General features: G+C 30.2%; 3 protein-coding genes across 5 annotated transcripts in view; 2 read left to right on the top strand and 1 right to left on the bottom strand.

The window, feature by feature from the left end:
* LOC132944128 (homeobox protein prospero-like) overlaps positions 1-5,575 on the top strand; it is a 53,225-nt gene extending 47,650 nt beyond the window's left edge. For 2 of the 3 annotated variants that reach the window (XM_061013311.1, XM_061013310.1), the window contains exons 3-5: positions 792-946; positions 3,627-3,828; positions 4,305-5,575. In XM_061013311.1, coding sequence (XP_060869294.1) covers positions 792-946; positions 3,627-3,828; positions 4,305-4,484 — 537 coding nt within the window. In that variant the 3' untranslated portion in view covers positions 4,485-5,575. The remainder of the gene's footprint in view (positions 1-791; positions 947-3,626; positions 3,829-4,304) is intronic. The other variant, XM_061013312.1, reaches the window with a different exon arrangement.
* A 6,684-nt stretch (positions 5,576-12,259) lies between these two features.
* LOC132945030 (signal recognition particle subunit SRP72) lies at positions 12,260-21,253 on the top strand. Its single transcript, XM_061014641.1, has 12 exons — positions 12,260-12,608; positions 12,680-12,794; positions 12,862-12,999; positions 13,386-13,503; positions 13,570-13,766; positions 14,653-14,923; positions 14,998-15,207; positions 16,714-16,875; positions 16,965-17,123; positions 18,031-18,176; positions 19,603-19,809; positions 21,048-21,253. The coding sequence occupies exons 1-12, from the start codon at positions 12,512-12,514 to the stop codon at positions 21,166-21,168; spliced, it is 1,941 nt and encodes a 646-aa protein (XP_060870624.1). The 5' UTR covers positions 12,260-12,511; the 3' UTR covers positions 21,169-21,253.
* On the bottom strand, positions 21,177-22,533 carry LOC132945031 (flavin reductase (NADPH)). Its single transcript, XM_061014642.1, has 4 exons — positions 22,236-22,533; positions 21,945-22,109; positions 21,776-21,865; positions 21,177-21,697 (listed from the first exon to the last, which is right to left on the bottom strand). The coding sequence occupies exons 1-4, from the start codon at positions 22,306-22,308 to the stop codon at positions 21,408-21,410; spliced, it is 618 nt and encodes a 205-aa protein (XP_060870625.1). The 5' UTR covers positions 22,309-22,533; the 3' UTR covers positions 21,177-21,407.
* Between the last annotated feature and the right edge of the window lie 269 nt (positions 22,534-22,802).

The following is a 22,802-nucleotide window of genomic DNA, read 5'->3' as shown; positions in this document are numbered from 1 at the left end:
CGTCATTTATACTTTATTTACCTAAACTTGGGTAATATAATATTTAATCGTGTACATTATGATATAATATATTCCGTAAGAAGTTGTTGGGGGGACGACGCAATTCGCGTGTTCGCGACGAATTATCGCGGGATTTCCAATAAATACTTTCATGTCCAACATTAAAAAAAAACGATCGTTAGTTCTTTGACGATATGGGGATTCTCTTGCCCTCTACCCTATTGCCACGAATGTGCACCACTTGATAATATATTAATATAACATAATATTATACTATATCTCTCCCGATCATCGTTTCTCGGTGAATCTGTCTCGAATCAATATATATATATTTACCATCCCGAGAAGCAAAACATTCAGAAAAAAGGCGGGTAAAAACTACGGGGAACCCGACACTTACGACGTACCTATACGGGGAGGTTTTCGGGACGCGGTGGCCACGGGGAAGCCCCAGGAAAATGTATTACACAAACACGCGTGGAAGACCTACAAAAGAAACCAAACTTTCGTGATTAATCGAATTAACCGTCGATAAGATTTGAAAACGATACCGCTTTAAATGTGAACGTGCGTGTATAGGTCTACGATGACGAAAATAATTGAATAATAATAATAATAATAATAATAATGAGTAATGACGATTAACCGACAGTGTGACACTGTAGCGTAATATGTATTATAATATTATTATTATGTATCGATTATATATTTATATATTATGACTTGTATTATAATTATTATAATACACTGAAAAAAATAGAATACAATTTTTCCCTAACTGTTATGTTTACTCGTCAACCCTGACTCCGATGCACTTGCGAAAAGCCAAACTGATGTTCTTCTGGGTCCGGTACCCCAGCTCGGCAATCCTGAAGATGTACTTCCCCGACATCAAGTTCAACAAGAATAACACCGCACAACTAGTCAAGTGGTTCTCAAACTTCAGGTAAGCACCTCAACTTTTTGCAAAATATCTCGTATAGCGTTATATAGTAAAATATACTAATTAGTAATTGGTAATGTAGTAATCGTTCGGAAAAAGATTGTCGTCATGACGTTTTTTTGAATCGAAACGGGAATTTTTTTTTAAAAAAAACCTTATACTTGTGTCGTATACATATATAAACGCGCACGGTTCATAAAACACGAAGAAAAGTAATTCATCCGAACCATGTGGGTGTTAAATTAATTCCAGCTTTCTTTTCGCCACCGTATGCGGGCCACGTTCCATTTTTAAAAAATATATATTTACTTTTTTTGTAAAGCACCTGCTTTAAGTGTTCCCCCTCCCATCCAACCCCTGACATAATACGTAAATAATTATAATATATTATATTATTTTAATTCCGTGTATATATTATAATATAAAACACGCGCGCGCGTGTTAGTGCGATCACACTTACTGCACACAATATAATAATATTGCATTGTATTTGCTTATTACTACTGTTGTGATTATTCGAAGAACGGGAGCTGCCGCGAAAAATATCGTCGCCGAAAAAAATAACGAAACGCGCGATATACGTATATTATAACCACAATTTATATTATAATATTATAATCTCGTTTGTGTCTTGTTTCCTTGCCGGGTACATAACATGCGAACGGGATGGGTTAGAGATGAATTTTAACGCTTTATTTAACATTTTTATGTAATATATTTCTTTTGAATCATTCGCCTAATTAACGCGCAACGCTCGCGTGTTGCATATAATATGGTCGTGCGCGTCTATTTCTTATATTAAACGTAGGTACATGTATATAATGGTTGGTATACCCATATAGTGCAGTTTGTATTTACAATATAATAATATGCGTATTATACACACGCTGCTGCAGATATAGTGACGTCGCGAACGAGACAAGTATCATTATGTACTATTTATTACGACGACGGTATATTAAAATTTATAATAATATTATGTTATAAATTTACTATAAAGCGTGCGACGTTTCGAATACGAAAGGGGGCAAAATAACGCTTTCAACCTGCAACAAACTTGATCGCGAAACCCGCGGTTACGAAAACTAAAAAATATATAATAGTAATAGGCATTATAACATTATTCGTAACGCATGAATAGGCCAAAAGGCAATACTGGGTATAAACGAGTTAAGAGTTTAAGTTAAAAGTTAAGGCAGTTTTAACTTACGTATTTGTATTTAATTTGTATTAGCTTAACTTTTTATCCTCATTTCAAATATTGACTTTTAATAAATATAACGAGTTACTTTTAATCAAGTCCAAAAGTTACGTTTAATTATAAATAATTATTGATGATACATAATAGGAAATTAAAAACTTAATTCTTAAATTTTCTTCTTGTTGGCCAGAGTTATCTAATTTATTTTTGATACCTCATGGGCATTTATTTTAAACCATCTATTGATTATTTATATGATGTTTAAACAAAATTAACTTAAGTCTTCAAGCTAGTAAGTTTTATTGTAGATTCTTATGCCTCTCAACTCGGTAGAATTGAGAAAAAAAAATAGTAAGCCATTAGAACTTAAACCTCTTTAAAATCTAATTCATCAACTTTTATCCTGACCCTTCGTTGAAAAAATATTGTTAACCTGCCCGCAGCTTTGTCTAAAGGTACGCACATCGCCGCTTTCGCGATTTTCCTCGATACGTACTTACAATATATACGCCGAGCGAGGGGTAAAATCATACACACTCGTAATAATAATAAATATCGCACATAATATTATTATATATCTCGGCTGTGCACTATGTGAAAACGGTGAATTCGTTTTAACGCACAAGCATCTATGCCCCGCCCCCACATACAAAAATGATTGGCTTTTCACTGCCGTCGTCCGTTTATCCATATATAGTACATAATAATAATATGTACCGCCGCAATATAATATTAAATTATTACCTTCATCGTGTTTATTATTATTATATTATAATATACCTACTCGTGATTCGCACACACGATACTTTCGTTCAGGAGTATACCCGTCCGTCTTCGAGCGGCGGGGCCGTTTTTCGCCATTATATATGCCTACCTACATACGTACATGATATATTATTATTATTATTATCATTACGCGCACGTGTCTATTATGCACACACACACACATCATAACATAATATAATATGATATATCGAGTGCGAGCGTATTTCGGAAAAGCGCAATGCTTAATGTACGACGTATGTGCGCCGCGGTGTGTGCACCACACTCGAATCGACTCGATCCGCTGATTTCAATATTATTATTATTATTATTATCAACATAATCGTGTTCGCGTACCTATATAATATGACTATATAGTATAGTAAAATATTATATACCTACCTACCGTAATATTATATTGTATACAACTCTCTGGCGCCGCGTAGTCTTTTCACCGCAACACATCGTACAACGTTCGAAATAATAATAATAATAATAATAACGACGACGATGATGATATTACAGAAATAACATTATATTATGCGCGATGTTTCCGATGCGTGCTCGAGACGAGTGTGCCAATTATACATATAATATTGTAATATAATGATAAATAATAATATCATATACGTAACCGCAACCCGTTTTAATTATTATTTTTTTATCGTACGATAACGATATTATTTTATTAATCGTGTCCTTTTTTTGTGCCCCCGACAGAGAGTTCTATTACATTCAGATGGAAAAATACGCACGGCAAGCCGTTAGCGAGGGTTTGCAGAGATCTGAGGACATACACGTCAACAAGGACAGCGAGATCTACAGGGTCCTCAACTTGCACTACAACCGCAACAACCACATTGAGGTATGCCTCTGCCAGCACCACAAAAACGAGTGTATATATTGCGGTATACCTGAACCGGTAATAATACCGGACATTTTTTTCTTTTGACTCTCGCGATCATTTTGTGACGATCATAACATTATAATATTATAATTACTAATTCTTGAAATTATAATTATTATAATTGCATGTCAGGCTTAATAATGATACATTAAATTTAGAAATTTACCATACTTATAATATTATTATAGTATCATAATATTCGACTACAGGGGACTGAATTTGAATAAAATCGAACGGATTAACTGTAATCGCATACAGCATTATTATTACTATACGATTTTATTCATATATATACCAACATTTTCCGATACAATAGTTAGTTTTAAAATTCTAATTATTTCTTTTAAACCTCAAAGGTATACAAGCATATCGCTCGACCAGTCAAACCTAACCGTAGAAATAGTATAATATATAATATGTTTATATGTTTATCGTGTTTGGCGTGTGGTTCCCAATTTTTATTTTTCCTTTTTTATGTTTTTGTCCAATAGGCACCTAGCAATTTCGAATATGTGGTCCAGCAGACGTTACGCGAATTTTTCGTGGCCATCCAGAACGGAAAGGACACGGAACAGTCGTGGAAAAAGTCTATATACAAGGTCATCTCTCGCATGGACGACACCGTGCCGGAGTACTTCAGGTCTCCGAACTTCCTCGAACAGCTCGAATAAACGGTATATAATTATGTATACATCATATATATATATGTACACATAATATATATATATATAATACCTACTACATTATATACACGCATTCGACATCGCGTCTGTAAACTGTGCTTTTTTTTTAAGAAATTTAATTATTATTATCGTTTTCAATGAGAAAAACGAAAACAAAAACGAAAGCTCAAAACATTGAGTTTTTGTGATGGGTTATATTATATTCTATATATGCATTGTTGTGTACAGTCATTTTGAAAACAAATTTTATAACATTCATTATGTTTTACTTTTTGGTTTCCAAATATTTTTATAAAACATAAGGGCGGTCTCTTTGTACAAAGGAAAATAATAATATTATGTTGTACAAAAAATTTGAATTTATCTTTACTTATTTTATTTTTATATAATTATATATATATTTTAAAAAGAAAAATTATAATCGCTTAAATATTGAAATTATATATATGTATATGGAATAGTCTAAATGTATATAGGGAACAAGAGACCCACCAATTTTTATTTATAAAAAAAAAACCAATATTACGATGTATAGTAGAGATATTATTGCCCCAGCGATGGGTCGGTTAATGTACACAACATATTATTTATATATATTAATTGATTGTTAAAACTACATTTTATTCACACGGGGTACCCATTTTATTAATATGATTATTATTATTATTATTATTATTATTATTATTATTATTATTATTATTATTATTATCATTATTGTCATTATGATTATTATGTACCTATTATTATTTTTAATTTTTACATCAATGTTTAGGTTAGGTTATATTGTTATTTCACAATTTTATAGCACTTGATAACAAACAAAAAAATTTAAACAAAAATAATCTGCCTGCTATGGCATTCAAATACTCCCTCCCCCTCCCCCCACTCACGTGATCTCACATTATTCCAATTATTAATCTAGCGTAATTTTTATTTTTTAGTTTATTTTATTTTATTTTATTTATTTTATTATTATTATTTTTTTTTTTTTTTTTTGGTGTGGTGAGTTTCTCCTAGTCAAATAAATTAAAAATAAAAGGATCATATATATTATTTTAACAGTTCTTATAATATTATAATTTCGTCGTTATTATTTTATCATTGTCATTATTATAATATATAATATTATTATCAACGTTTAGTTTTCCCCATCCGCTAGCGGTACCTCCGCCGACTGACAGACCATATTTCCAATAACATAATATTCAGAATACAATCAGTTTACAGACAGTTTACAACTCGCAGCATATTATATAAATATATATATATATATATATATATATTTATACATACATATTACATATATATTTCTATATACAGACTATATACACGATGATATATACACACGTGCATATTATGTACACACACACTCACACAGTCATACACATACTCAAATAATATAAGTACATACATCGAACATTTATGTTTTACAATCGAATACAATATATACACACATATTATATACATCACACATCATCACACACATATAATATATATATAATATTATTTATAGAGTATACTTACATATTATATTATATTATATATGTATATATATAGACACACAGGCGCAAAACTTATATACGACACTCGAAGGACATCGCACACATCATAATATATATATATACGGTCTCCGCATACGGACCTATAATATATAATTTGAAATTTTTTTCGTTCCATTTGTTTCGTTTTTGTTCGCCGCACGTTTCGGACGAATTAATGTTTTATACTTCTTCCGTCGACATAATAATATTACGCTCGTGTATATTTTATTTTCCACGCCGCATATTCATCCGTATATATACAAACAACCCTCGGTACACACACACACGCATACACACACACAAACGGATATTTAGAACAGACAGACACACAGACTATATATATATATATATATATATTGAATTATATACATCACACAGCAACAGTTTATAATATAATATAATATTATTATTATTATTATATGCGTTACACGACACAATATTAGCAACAAAAAGAAAACACACATTATACATATATTATTAAATACGCGCCAAACTCGGCGGGCGGTGAAAAATCGCAAAGACTTACAACGATTCGCCGGCAGACTGCATATAGACGGATTTCGGCGCGTTTTTCGGCCCGCCCCCCCATCGCGCGCAAGTTTCAAATGCAGTTTCAGTACACAAGCGGACGCGGGTCGCGAAAGTCCGCCGCAAACTACCACCCACACACACACACTCATTACCCACAAACACACACACACAGATCGCAATAACCCCTATCACATCATACATGCAGACAGACAGTTATAAGCAAATCACGATACAGTCGACTTTCGGTAGCTCAAGGTTCGTGGGGAAGAAAAAAAATTCCCGTTATCAAAAATCTCGATATACATCAGAAAACCTATTAAATGTTATAAGTACCTATGACTATATGGAAGAGAATTTTTTAAGGTTCAAGTTACCGACTAGAGTCGACTGTAATATATTATACGCAAATTATGTAGACACACAAACACACACACACACACACGTACACACACACATTCGCGCAGGGGATACGTATATTATATAATATTTTCTATAGATTTAAACCGGTACAGACGCACATAGGAAATATGTGCGACAATAATTATTATAATATAATATACAGAAACAAAAAGCGTGTTTATCATACAATAGACACGTTAAAAAAATGGCATTGTAGATTTAAACAATAATATATATTATTATATTATTACGATATAACTCTAATATTATTTTTTATTCGATTTTTTCACTATTACTACTACTACTACTACTACTAATACTACTAATAATATACTACGCATAATACATTATAATTTAATATAATAAAATAAAATAGAACGGATAAGGTTTCAGGTTGAAAAAAGTCATTTTTACTACATATAAAATATAAAATAATATTATATACACAGTGTGTTAAATTTGATTTATTTGATTTTTGCCAGTTTTTTTTTTCACGAGTTAACTATATGTTTAAGTTTTGAGGGTTTTTTTCGTTCAGATGTGTAACTATATCATATCTGTGAGAACGAAAAGAATTTATAAACTATGTACTAGTCTTTTGTTTTATAATAATATTATGTTTTACAATTATTATTATTATTTTTTTTTTTTAATTTTGAAAATAGTTGAACAGTTTTTCGAGTGTGCTAGGATAATATTATATTTACAATAATTAACATATATGAAAAAAAAAAATTACTCATAGTCATACGCATAATAATAATATAATGTAACATTTTTAATAATAGTTCAATGAAAACAGTTATGCCCTGGGCTCGATCACTATGTAATAATATATTAGGTATAATATAATATAATATTATTATAGGTTATATGTTCATCAATATAATTATTGTTTTTACTCGAATACGTCGTGTTATTACGGTTTTTTTTTTTTACATTTCTTCTCGTCTATACGCGCGACAGTATACCTACATCATATTACGTTTATTAATTATTATTATAATTTTTTTTTTATTCCCAAGACTGATGACTTACCCGTCCGTCGTTCAACGATAATATATAATATATAGATATAGGTACATGAGGGCGCAAATAGGGGACGGAGGATTCGGGGACCTATTATATATATAACTATTCTGATATTTGTCACGAATACGCCTGACTTTTATAAAATATCGATTTTAACGCGTTCATTTTTCGTCTCCCTCACCCCTTGAGACAATTAGGCAGTTTGCGCCTAAATATATTATATATGTGTACGGGTACTTTGACTACAATTACTATTTTTTTAGAATAATATTTTTTTTTGGTTACATGGTAACCTTAAATCCTTATAAAATGATATAAACAAAAATATGATTTTTCCTATTATTCGTATACGTTTTTACGATATTTGTGTACTACGCACACGTTGCTGGCCGTCTTAAAATTGTCGCGTGACTTTGTTCAAGTTTTTTTTCTTTTTCGATGTGACATATTATTATTATACAAAAAAGCAATGCGAAAAAATTGTGGCCCGGGGTATCTTATATATAATACGATATTCACAAGGCATTTTTTATTTTTCCTTTCGTTAGCGTTAACTTTATACTATTATTATTATTATTATTATTATTATTATTTATTATTATTAAATTAGTCCAAGTTGTTTTCTCATATTATTATATTATTTATGTATACGATAATATATATTATCACGATTAACAGTACATATTTATAGGTATGTACCTATGCCTAATAATTGTAATAACAGTCAAACCATATTAAGCTAATCGTAATGATGACATATATATATTGTATGTGTGTATATGTTCCAGAAACACGCGCGTTACACGTCACACTCCTCATTTATGTATGAAATAATAGTTATTATCGCATTATACTATAATATAACATTATATAACTATATAATATGTCAATGATGATGTACATGTAATCCTCATATATATATATATTGTTTACTTCTTTTTTTGTTTGTTTCGTTGTTTTTGTTTTTTTTTTTAATGATATGTACCTAATAAAAAAACAAAAGTAAACTAATATAAATGACCTAAACACAAAAACCACGTGTACTTATATTAATATGTTGTTGTAGTTTCCACACACTCGTCTATATCAACAGTCAACACACAGTAGCGTAGCCAAGATCATGAAATGGAGGGGGTTTAAATATAAATTAAATCAAATTTTGTACACTTTTCGTATATAATTAATACATTTATTAGGAGGGTAAATGTCAACGGGGGAGGTTAAACACCCAAATTCCTCTTGTCTGGCTACGCCACTGTCAACACGTACCGTGTTCTCACCGGGCACATTCGTCATAATTATAATATTGTATTATAATAATATATTATATAAAAAAAGGCGGTAGATTTTATCAAAAAAATTATATAGAGTTGGTCAAGTCAAATCGATATTACGTCAAGTACGTCGATATATGAGTTGATATAGTTATCATGACTACACAGTATGTAGGCAGCTAGTAGACACGTATTAACTCTAAAAGCAGTGTCAAGTTAATGTGGAGATGGAGAAGTAAAATATACTGTCTCAACTCTCAGTTCAGTTAAACGGTTTAAAATTCATTAATTTACTGTCGGAATAAGAATATAATACAATAATAATATATTATAATAACTATTTATAATGTGATTGAGTACCTACAAAAAATCGTGTCGGAAACGATTGCAGTGGACGAAATAATATCATGGTGTGTGACTTCGGGATCGATGGCCGCATGACATCATGCGGTATAAGAAACCCCCGAAAAATGCTGAACACTACGGTCCTGCTGGTCTGCGGGTGTACCTACATAACGTGTGTATCGGTGCAGGATCTTGCAGGCGTTTGTGCAAAGGTTTCCGAAAAGAAACGCTTATATATACACACCCGGAAGTTTCGACACGCTCGGCGGCCTGACTCGTCGAACGTACAACCCGAAAAGAAATCAATTAAACTCCAGAAGAATCCTACCCCTACCCTCCCTTATATTGTTGTATAGATGCCGGGCGCGAAGGAGCGCATCGCGAGCGTGCATATACGTGCAGCGTACCGCGCGTGGTACATACTGGTATATACCTACACTCGGCCTCAATCAACATTCCTCGGATTAGTTTTAAAGCGACCAAATTACTTGTGACCCTCGACCGCGCGCGCGCTCGGGAGGGGTTTGGGAAAGGCGAAACCCGAAAAAAAAATCCCGATACGCTTGTGCGCGCGTAATCTCCGTCTCGGTGTGAGCCTGATGAGACACGGCGGGGATGTCTCGTCACTCGTTCGCCGTACCGCCGCGGAGGTCGGCAACCAGATATATCTTATACGTGCGCCGCAGTTATTATTACAAAAACTAAAAAAAATGTATTTATATAATATTATATAATTCAATAACGTATAGGTTTATCTAATAGTAATAACTATAATAAGCGTATAAATTATATAAACACATAGGAAATTGGTTCACGGTTTTGTCGATTTAAGTATACTCTTCAGTCATTTAAGTAATATATTAATTAAATATATGAATTAAAATATATTATTACCATCTTGGATTAGAGTAAATTGTTATCATCATTGTATGTGTTATCCGGGCAATATCTACAACGCCTTTGCGCATAATTAGCCTTTGTCAATAAAGACTATAATAGTTCCATATTGAGAAATAAGAATAAATGATTGCCGACAACGACGGTAATAATATAATACACACGATTATGTATATGAACACAGAACACACCTTATATTATATATTATAATCTACTATTCTACTACCATGGTTTTATGGAACATTATAGAACCTTACAGGGAACGTTATACATTCTTATGTAGTTATGTTAACATTTGAGTACAATTCTGGAATTGTTGGAAGAGTTTTTTTAACAGTGGGTAACGTGCGTAACGGTCCATTCCGAATATGGCTTCAGCACATCCTTATTGGATACAAAGAACAAACATAACTTATATTAGTTACAATTTAATCGGAGTATTCATTTTTGTTATTCATTTATCACAGTGGTTTCCGACTCAACAATAGGCACGGACCACTTTTATAAATAAATTTTCCACCCTCACGGAATCACTACCTGATTTCAATTCCCCCCCTCTTTATATCAATTATTTTTTTTAAACTTTTATAGTTTTATTGTTTATGATTTCTAGGTACAAAATAAAATCAGAAATACAGTTTACGTCGTGGAAAAATATTTTAATTTATTTATTTAAAAACGTAATTTAATAAAATAAGGTGATACAAATTCAAATGTTACATTTTACGAACTTATATTAATTAACTTATTCAATGAGAAAAAAAATAGAACAAATGTATATTATTGTGTACATAAATAATGTGACTTATATAAGAGCGCGCTTCTTTTACCAGTAGTGGAATTCTTTGAACGATGCGGTTCGCGGACTATACTTGATATGAGTCCACGGACCACCGGTTTATGTCTTGATTTCAGCATCTTTTAAAATGTAAAAGGCCAAAGTATACAAACAACCGATGGCGTGGTGAACGGAGGTTTATGGCGCCTAGGCGTCATGGGGTAATTTTTTTTGGGGTGGGGGGGGGGGGTTGTTTGGATACACTATGGTAACCAATAACGTAAAACAAAAATTCAAATATTTACAGCCACATAATAATTATATGTACTAGTACTATTGTACTATATTTTATATTAAGGGGATAAAGAGTGGGTAGGTACTGAAATATATGCTGGGCATCGTGGTATATAAATGTTCAGCACGCCACTGAAGTGAAACACCTTCGTGGCGGAATCATTTAAGTATACCTAATCGGTCCTAATAGGAAATAATAACATTTACAACTTATTATAACTTTTGTTCTATATTTTATTAGTTCGATAAACAGTAATTATATACATTTATTTATTCAAATTAGTATAAACTGATGGTAGTATATAATTTTAGAGATCAACTACACATTTTTTTTAATAACATACATTAATTGTAAAACAATTATAGTTTATAATTTGTAGAACAAATATCAACAATTTTGTATAGTAAAATAACAGATTAAATAGGTACCTATTATTTCATCAGAAGGTAAATTTAAGGTTGTGGGGTGTTCAAATTATATGAAATAACAAATATATTTCGAGATAAGCGAAAAAATGGATTTTGAAAAGAACGGCAAATTAGAAGTGTTTCGCACGTGGCCGATCACGGTAATGGTATAGAACAGTGCAACAACCGCTCTAAATGACGTGATAAGACGTCATCAAAAATATGATATCAACTTTCACTAGGTTGAAATTTATTGATAATAGATTATTATACAATATTTATTATTTATAAGTATAAACTATTATGATTAATTAATTTCTTAATAATTATTATGCCAGTCCCGTACAGTACTTTCGCAGTTTCATTATCGTGTCGAGTACAAAAATCGTTTTCATAATATTTACTTAAAAAGTAAGATTAAGGTTTCAAGTCAAACTGTTGTCTCTCAAACCTATCTCTGGTAATTTAATGTTGGTTTGAAATAAACCTTTGGGTCAGGGACAGTTCGCAGCGATCATGTCCAAGATATCCATTTTGAATTCCGTATTTTCGGAAATCGAAAAGTTGGACTCGGCCGAAGAATACAAAAGAATCATTAAACTCGTCGAGAAACGTGAGTAGTCATTATTATAGTTCTTATTTTATTTTAACAAATTTTACCCTGTGTGTATTTGTTGTTATCAGATATACCGCAGTTTCCGGAAGAGTTGTCGTTGGTTCAATCAAAAGTCGTTTGTCTGATTCATCTGAACCAGATAGAAGACGCATATAACTACATACTGAAGAACGAAACGTCACAGTAAGTAGTGTGCATTTGTTTCTTTACAATTTTCATATACCTAAATTCTTAATTGTGTGTTATATAGGAAATTTACGTTTGAAAAAGCTTATTGTTTGTATCGTTTAAACCGCTCTGAAGAATCATTAGAACTGATAAATGAAGAACCTAACCCTGCACACAGTTTTAAGGAATTGAAAGCTCAAATTCTTTATAAGTTGGAAAGGTAAGATAATATATTTTATGTTCAGGTTATACTCATGATAAACCCTCTTTTGGTATACTACAAAAAAATTATATTTAAGCTATTTTTTAACTCTTAGTATTAAATAAGTACCTAGTAATTAACAATTGATTGATTACCTAAAGTTAAAAATCTTACAAAATTTACCAAGTATTTTACTTATGAATATGTAAGGTTAGTTATCAAAAAACCTTATAGGTTCTTATTATACTTCGCGCACATTAAGAACATGACCAGTTGGCCATTTAAACTTGTTTTTTTTATCTATATTAATAGTTAATAGTTTTAATTTGTGTGTGGAGTAAACATTATATTTTTAATGGTTATATGTTTTGTAATTTATACTAAATCGCTTTTAATAATTTTAGGTATAATGAATGTTTTGACATGTATCGAGATATTATCAAACAGAGTAAAGACAGTTTTGCAAATGAAAGAGAATCAAATCTTACAGCTGTAATTTCTCAACTTTCTAAGTTAGGAGATGTAAGTTGTTTAGTCCATTATACACTCGTACTCAATTCAATAATTTATTTTATATTTTGTTTTTAGAATAAATATGACATTCCAACTGTTAAGCAACATAACACTTATGAATTTATGTATAACATTGCTTGTGTACTAATTGAAAGAAGAGAAATTGAAAAAGCTCAAGATTTACTTGATCAGGCTGCCAAATCATGTAGAAATACATTGGAAGAGGAGGAAGCGACAGAAGAAGAAATTCAAGAAGAGCTAACAGCTATTAAGTAATTATATTTTGAATTTGCTATTTCCTAACAATGTATGTCACATTAATTTTGTGATAAAATAGATATTCACTTCATAAACTTCTTCTACATTGTGTATACATTTTATATAAAATCTTTAGATTTAATTTAGTATTACAATAAATTTAGAACTTACCACTTAAATGTATAAAACAATATACTTAATATACAAATTACAAATTAATTATTCAAACTTAGATAATATTTCAAAATGGGGGGACGAAGTAGCCTGAGCGGTTTAAGGCGTAGGTTGAACGGGCTCCAGGCATGACAGATACTTACAGGTCTCCACTAAAAAATCTGCCAAACCAAAAAAATACGTGTTTATCAATCTACAATTCCTCCCCTACAAACAAAACAAACAGCTAATTGCCAAATATGCCGGGCTTCATGATCAATAAAAAAAAAGAAAAATATTTCAAAATACAATGTAATCATAACGGTGTTTGTATGTACATATTATAATGAGTAATGACATGCATTGTTTGGTAGATAACAATAATAATAGTTATTTTCAAAAGTTAATAATATTATAACTTTCATTTCTAACTTTCTAAGTAATTAATAAAATTTTTATTTATTTTAAACTTAAATTTAATTTATATTTCCTTACAATTAAAATATTATGATTAATATAATTAATTACATTTTACAATTTTCAAACTATACCTATTATGTGATTGTTTAAAAATAAATAGTTCAAGTTTGTTTTTTGTACTAAATAAAATATAAATGAACCAATAGTTTATTAATTATCTGTTATAATTTCAATACAGTTTTTTTTATCTATAGATTTTAACATAAATAATATTAACAAAACATTAGATTTTTATTATTTGTATTAAACCAATCCATTATTTTTCAGAGTACAAGGGGCTTATTGCTTACAAAAATTAGGACGTGATAAAGAAGCTCAAGCTGAATACACTGACGTATTAAAGTACAAGCCAAAAGATATTGGATCTCTAGCCATTGCTTCAAACAATTTGGTAGTGTTAAATCGGGAACACAATGTGTTTGATTCGAAAAAAAAACTCAAGTCAACATTGTCTGATGAATTAACTCACAAGTTGAATACCTGGCAGTTGAAAAGAGTCATGTTGAACCATTGTCGTTTTGCGTTGATCACTAATCAAGTAATAAATGAGATAATCACATAAATATATTTATTTTTAAACGATAGATATTTAATTTATTTAATTATTTTTAGCTAGACCAGTGTACTCAATTGTGCAACAACATTGAAAGTAAATATCCTGATCTAATTGAGGATATTATACTACTAAAAGCAGTCATGTTATGGCGTCAAAATAAAAATTCTGAAGCTATTGATTTATTGAAGAAGTTTGTATACAAACAAGAAAATCCCACTGCTAACCTCAATTGTACCTTGGTGGCTGTGAAATTATTATTATTACAGGTATAAAGTTTAAATATTGATATCAAAATTTAAAACTAATCATTATTAATTTTTTTATTTCATATTTTAATTCTAATTTGTTTATTAGATTTCACTAGGTAACCTAGAGTGATTAAAACATAATTGAGCTTGGCCCCAAAAAAATTCCCAATCAGTAATTACTTATCAGACACTTGTTGGTTATGATTTTAAAATAGAGTCCTATTATAATCTCCATATTATTATTTAATGGCCATAACCATTTCCAAAAATACACCTTGTCTAACAGTCTAACAGGTGCCTCGTAAACTTCAAAATATCTTTAAAATATAAAAATGACTTAATAATTTTTGAGTTTTTTATAGAGCTAAGCCGAAATTGTTTGATTAGTTTTTTTTTAAGTTTGATCACCTTACAATATTTTAGTTCAATAATTTGATAAAATGATTATTTTTAAACTTAAAAATACAATTTACACTTACAGATTTAATGTGTTTGTCACATTTGTTGTTTTGTAGCCAAGCTTGTTCAAACTATGTAAAGATAAACTAACATAAAAATGACTAAGAAAGTAATATTTAATGTCAATAAGATTTTTCAATATTTTAGCTAATTAATGATTACGAATGCTTTTTCATTAACTTCAACTGATTATAAATACTTACAATTATTCAAAAAAAAAATGTTAAACTGTATAAAGCCCTAGTACATCTTTTTAGTACATTATACAATTATTTTTACCTAATTTAAACAGTTATGTTAAAAATATAAGAAACAAGGAAAGTGGTTATTATATGATATTTTGTCTTGGAAAAGTATAAATATCACATTAACATACACTTAAAGTAGAGGGGGTCAAACTATTGTACAAATCATATGGTTGTTACTTTAAAAAATGTTTGATTATGATTTATTTATTTTATTATTATTATTATTATTATTAAATAATAAATTATATGTGATATACCCATAATAATAGTTTAGGGTTTAGTAGAGTTTAGTTTTAACTTAAAATTATTAGTGATTCATTTTCTTTGAATTCCATGTGAATCTTTAACATTTTTAAGACCTAAACTGTGGTTATACTGTAAAAATCTATAAAAAAAAAAAGTTATCTGTTATGATCTACTTGTATCGGGGGCGGACTGGGAATAAAAATTTGCCCCGAGGAAAAAGAAAATTCAGCCCAATTTTGAGCTAATAATAAAAAATTTATAAGTAATCTACCTAAATGTATTCAAGCGGTCCAAATTTTTTGCCAGGACCAGGTCAAGTATCACTCACCCGTCAACCTAGTCAATAATTTCCATTAATTAACTATAAATAAATATATTTGAGTATTTGAATTGTTTAAAACAATGCGTATCAAGGTTGTTGTAGCTTGATTAAAAGTAAATTTACTGAACCTTTTTGGAAACATTATCACTTGATTTTGATTAATAATACTATTTACTTTTTACTATATAATATCAAAAATATTGACTACTTACTGATGTTTATATCATATTATTAATTTTTTTTTTTTAGAACAATAGTGATGAAGCGATTACTTTACTGGAAAATCTTGGTGAATTTAAGTATAAACTTGGAATTGTGAGCACACTTGTTACGCTGTATTTAAATGTTGACAATTTTAAAGCGGCATCTGACTTATTTAATGACACTTTGTCTTGGTACAGTCAAAAAGAGGTAACATTTTATTCTTATTTATTATTTAACATTCAACGCAATTCTTCAAAATGGATTACAAACATTTAAAACATTTAAATGTTTAATAGGTGGATAATTCAAAGATAACCATTTTATTAAAACAACTTGCGAAATTACATTTACGGGAACAAGATCCCAAGGAAGCAGCTAAACGTCTAACTCGACTACTTGAATTAAATCCTAATAATAAAAAGTTTTTGGCTCAACTCATTATCGCCTACACACAGGTTTGATAAATATTTATTTTTAACATTTATTGATAATTCTAAGTTTTATTATTCAATAAGAAATTCAAATTAAATGTTGTTTCTGTTTTTAATGAATAAAAAGTATGAGTATTAAGCACCATAGGCACAACAATAGTCAATATTCTAGAAGGAGCTACTGCACATCTAACAAAACCATTAATTAAAATTAACCCATAGTGAGCTTATTTCTAAATCAATAAGGGACATTTTTAGGGGGCTAAATCTTAGTCAAGAGGCTAAGCCCCTCTAGCTCCCCCTAGTTGCGCCACTGTCACGTACAGTTAACATTTAACTGTATAATATACAATTATAAAGTAGTCCCTGCTCAGTATTTTTCTGTTTTCCCATGTTTACTGTATGGAAAGATGGAAGCATACAATGGAAAACTTTGTATAAAACAATTGTGGCAAAACGTGGATAAAAAAATGTGCCCTACTTCAGTGAAATTATCATTATCAACAATAATAAATCTCAGTACTTGAAGAATATTTTTAACAATATATTTTTTGTAAATTATCACATTATATCAATGTAAAATATATTATCATTTATCATATTACAATAATATGTATAACAAGGTTTGACAAACAATTTAATTATAAATAGCTATCTATAAGCTGGCAAACATGTCTCATCCAAACGTTACACATGTAGAAATTACTATGAGACACCAGTCATGATACTGGCAGATATTTGGTGAGTTAAATGATAAAAAAACTAACTTTAAATAAAATCAAGACATTTATAGTTTATACCAAATTTGTCATTTTTAAAATTAAATGTTCTATCAATAATTCTTCAATAACTCTTTGCCACTATAGACTAGAATTAACATTAAATCAAAATAACTGCTAATTTATAGTTGATTAATTATTTTTCCTTTTAGTTCGACCCAGAAAAAGCTCAAATGTACAGTAAACAACTTCCACCATTGGACCTCCAAGATACTGACATAGATTTACTTGAGAATACTAACTGGATGATGGGATCTAAATTAATCAAAAAGTCCACATTGAAACCAGATTTTGCAGGGTAATTATTTAATAGAAACTGATTATCAATTAGAAATAGGTTGAAAATACAACTGTGCTCAAAAATTTATAATTTTCTTCATTAGTGTATTTAAATTCTTAAGGGGACTGGAGCGTGATTAATTTTCGGTCGAAAACATAGCTCACAACTTTAGTTACTACACCCAATATTATGTTTTGATGTTAATTTTGAAAGCAGATTTGAATTTATCACTAAATTATCTATGCTTTGACAATTTCATTTTTCTGATTTTTATTTTTTTTTTACTTAGAAGTTTATTAACAAAAAGAGTAGAAATAGATGATATTCTTAATTCAAATTTAAATACATTGATATAGAATATGAAAAATGTACGACAGTTAAAGCATAGTAAATTTAGAGGAGAATTCAAATCTGCTTTCAAAATTTAAATCGGAAGGAATATCCTACTGAGCGTATGGATTGAAGTCACTGACAGTATTTTTTGAAAAAAAATGTTTGTAATTTTATAAAGTAATATATGGTGACATATGCATGCGCGTAGGTAAAATGACAGACGTACATATCCGGTCAGGTATCTATGATACCCCTATACAACATGATCAGTACTACGAATTACACACACTAATGTTCATTTACTTTCAACACATTCACATGACCAATATAACTTAAAATATAAAATGCCTAATTTTTACTCCTTAGAATGGATTATGCTCCAGCCCCCTTAATAGAGTTTATTTTACTATCATGTTGACAAGATAGTTTTATCTTTTGTTTTTTAGTAAACAGAATTAATTATTAAGTAAAAACTACAAAAACAAGTAACATTGTATTAAACCAATGTCTATAATAATTGAAAAAAATTAGATTAAATCATTGTCATTTGATGTTATTGAGATATTTTAGATTTAACACGTAGACTGCGTATGTCTTTTTGCAGTTTTCACCCAATGCCTATGATAAAAGTAAAAACAAAATAAATTTTAAAAATAAAATAAAGAAACTGCTCATAACGACGTATGTATACATATTTAAAAACATGCGTTTAATCCACGCTAAATAATAATAAAATAACATTCAGTCACACGTAGGGAATTTTAAACTATTTATTTTAAATGTATATTAGACGCCATATGGCGTCAAACGCATTGCTGAATGATACTTATGACGCCAATTGGCATCAGTACACAATTAACGTGTTAAGGATTGACAAAATTGCATTTTTATAGAACCAGCTAGATAAAATTTCCTAACTTTGAAACCCGCCCCAAACAGTTATCACATGTGTGTTTAAAATAAAAATATTAATTATAATACCACTCTATTACATTAATTCTCACTTTGCCTAACCTAATTCACGGGGACTATTTTCTGCGCTATGCCACTAGCCATCTGTAAATTTATATTTTACTGTTTTATTTATATTAATGTCTTATTCACTACACAGATCCAAGACAGAAGTGGAAAAGAAACGTAAGAAGAAGAGGAAGATCATATTGCCCAAAAATTTTAATCCAGACGTGCCCCCTAATCCTGAACGTTGGTTACCAAGACACGAGCGTACTGGATACCGGAAGAAGAAAGACAGGAGAAGCAAAGAAACAGGCATCGGTAAAGGAACGCAAGGGGCCAGCAATGTGTCAAGTGAACAATTGTAAGTATAATTCATAGGCACCAAGATTTCAAAAAATCATTGGGTGCTCTAAGTGAACCCCCATGGGTTTCCTCCCCTATTAAAAAATACCGTATAAAGGCTTTAACCATCCATTCTTAATAATAGTGATAATATGGTCACTTACATATTTTACATTACCGTCTTAACACTGACCACGACAGTTTGTTATTGATAGTTTAAATTGAGTTAGAACATCAGAGCTCAAGGTAATCTAACAGAGAATTAGTTGATCTATTTTTATTAAAAACCCCCAAACTCAGTTCAGATACATTTAAATTATTATAGACTGTACGAAACCATACTAATTGTCTGTTGTTTCATCCATAATAATATTATCCATCAATTTATTAAATGTATTCGTTAAATAAAAAACTTTCAAAATAATTAAATAATTTTTTTTAAGAAAATTATTAGTTATTATGAAATTTGATCTAAATTTTTTTATGAAGTTCACAGTAAATTTCAATGAGTGCTTAAAAATGCATGTGGTCGGCCCATCTACATAGCGTCTATGGTATAATTTGTATTTAATTACAATTTAAAACCAATTATTAATTGATGTGCACACATCATATCAATTACTCTTGAATTATTATTAATTCTTAGGTTAGTCATTAATTGGGTATAATTGATTACCTACACGCATTAAAAAAGTTTTAAAAATACCTATAAATATGTTTGAATAGGCAATCATCATATAATATATTACTTACAAAAGATAAATTACCATAAGGTCTGTCCTCTGTATCGTATGTCAAATTGAATTAGCGTTTAATTAAAATTAATAATAAAAAAAAGAAAAATTATTATTAACTTGAAATATTGGTAGACAAGTATGCTCATGCCCTGAAGTATAAGCAATTAAGGTTTTTTTTTATGTTAACTTTATAACTGCCTCAAATTAAAAATGTTACTTATCTAACATAATATCAACTTAAAGTGAAATAAGTACATAACTCAAACTAAATATTTTTTACAAAATAGAATATCATGCTGTCTTATAAATGTAATTAGTTTACATCAAACCTTTTTTTCAATTTTACTATAAAAATTTCCTTGGTAACAAATAAATATATCATCAACATAAAAGTATAAAACAAATACAATTCAAAATATTTTGTATTATAATATGTATTTTATTTAATTTTAGTGCTAACATCATGTTGCACATTTTGTACTATTCTAAAAATAATATAATACACTATTACTTTTCTTAGTAACATCAAAAACATTGCGGCTCAACCTAAACCACAGACTGCTCAAGTGCCTTCCGAGAATGCACCCAGGCTTCAACATCGAAAGGGAGGACAATATAAAAAGAAGAAGAAGGGAAAATAAACACACAATTTGTTACTAACCAATAAACAAACATATATATATTATATTATATTATAGTATAATTAATATCAAATTCCATCAACAATTTTTTAATATATATATTAAATATTTCCTTATCTATTCCTTTACAAATTATTGAGTAATTGTAATATTATTGATAACCATCTTGCCCTAAGATTTTGATTCAATTGTGTAACATATTTAATTTCCTAACACACTTTTTTTGTAAAAAAGTTAGTTCATGGAGCCGGTACTTTGGTTGCCAAGCCGCATTTCTGTTTATAGTAATCAGGTTTAGACAAACATTCAATCATAAACTTTCCGAGATCAAATTTAGATATGGCACGACCGGGCGATGAGCCAATTTCCACGCTGTAATCGCCTGACGGAGTGCCGGCAATATGTGGTGGCATCACAGCAATCCAATCCAGAGTTTCGGCTCCCTGTAGCAAATGCAACATCCGCTCGTGATCGTCATTGATCCCATGGAACATTGCTGGCACTTTGGGCTTATCGTAGAATAAAAAGGCTGAAATTAACAAAGTGTTTAATGGTACAAAAGGCAAACAAATGTGTAACGTTATAATATTGCATAAACAATATTTACTGGATAAGCACACAGATACGATTTTCACATTGTTCTTTTCCATCGATGATAAAATGTTTCTCAACCCTTCGGACATTATTGTGGTAGGAGCTGGAAAAGTAATTGTATTACTATACAAATATAGAATTGGTCGCATAACTTAGCCATAGTCTGCTTAATATTATCTTACCCAAGTCATTTCTGGTTCCCAAAGTCACGACAATCGCGTCTCTGCCCTCGACGACCTTGTCCACATCTTCTTTGACCAAAACATCGCCAGTAATCACTTCTACTTGTTTGCGAAGTTCTTCGGGCATACGACTGGGATCTCTCATGAGTGCCCTGACTTCTAGACCTGCACAATCAAAGTTTTTTCTTTAATACCACGTCCGGCATGTCTCAACTAATCGTCAAACAAGCGTTTGGGAAACCGTCAGCTTTCCGATATTTTCAATAATTTTTTTCCTCCTTCAAGTCACACCTTGTTTCAAAGCAGCTTCGACGGTGCACAGTCCCGTCATGCCGGTGGCACCAAAAATCGCGATTTTCTTCATTCTCTTCGTCGTTGGAGTATGTAACTACAGAGCGAACCACCACTTGATTGACGGACGTCGACGAACAGATTGAACGCTACTTCAACGCCGGCGAACGATGAGTCAACAAAATTGTAAATATTAATAGGTATGACAGAAAAAATTAATAATAATAATAATAATAATAATAATCACGTTTGATTTTAACGAAATGCATCCGGCTACCCGGTCGACGATTTTTTACTATTTTATCACTTCACGCCCAACACGGTGTTATCATAATAATCAGTGGTTCCCAACTTTTTTCATTCTACGCCCCCCTTGTAAATTTACTAAAATCTCATGTCTCCCCATAATTAGAGTTTAGGCAAAAAAAAAACAACTTCCTATTTACTTTTATAATTTTCATAATTTTCAAAATGTATTATAAATCAACTTACGCGGTTATAATATTATTAAGTATAAGAAAAAATTATTGAATATAAAAACAAAAATATAAATAATATAAGTAAATT

This window comes from Metopolophium dirhodum, chromosome 5, assembly GCF_019925205.1.
Source record: "Metopolophium dirhodum isolate CAU chromosome 5, ASM1992520v1, whole genome shotgun sequence".
NCBI lineage: Eukaryota > Metazoa > Arthropoda > Insecta > Hemiptera > Aphididae > Metopolophium > Metopolophium dirhodum.
The sequence above is the reverse complement of the archived record's forward strand: the minus strand, read 5'-3'. Positions and strand labels throughout refer to the sequence as shown.

Bases quoted from the DNA above. Each gene is read 5' to 3' on its own strand.
- LOC132945030 (XM_061014641.1), top strand. From the start codon at position 12,512: ATGTCCAAGATATCCATTTTGAATTCCGTATTTTCGGAAATCGAAAAG. The intron at 12,609-12,679 runs GTGAGTAGTCAT...TGTTGTTATCAG, and splicing joins CATTAAACTCGTCGAGAAAC to ATATACCGCAGTTTCCGGAA. The intron at 13,000-13,385 runs GTAAGATAATAT...TAATAATTTTAG, and splicing joins ATTCTTTATAAGTTGGAAAG to GTATAATGAATGTTTTGACA.
- LOC132945031 (XM_061014642.1), bottom strand. From the start codon at position 22,308: ATGAAGAAAATCGCGATTTTTGGTGCCACCGGCATGACGGGACTGTGC. The intron at 22,110-22,235 runs GTGTGACTTGAA...TTGATTGTGCAG, and splicing joins CGAAGCTGCTTTGAAACAAG to GTCTAGAAGTCAGGGCACTC. The intron at 21,698-21,775 runs GTAAATATTGTT...TGTTAATTTCAG, and splicing joins CGTATCTGTGTGCTTATCCA to CCTTTTTATTCTACGATAAG.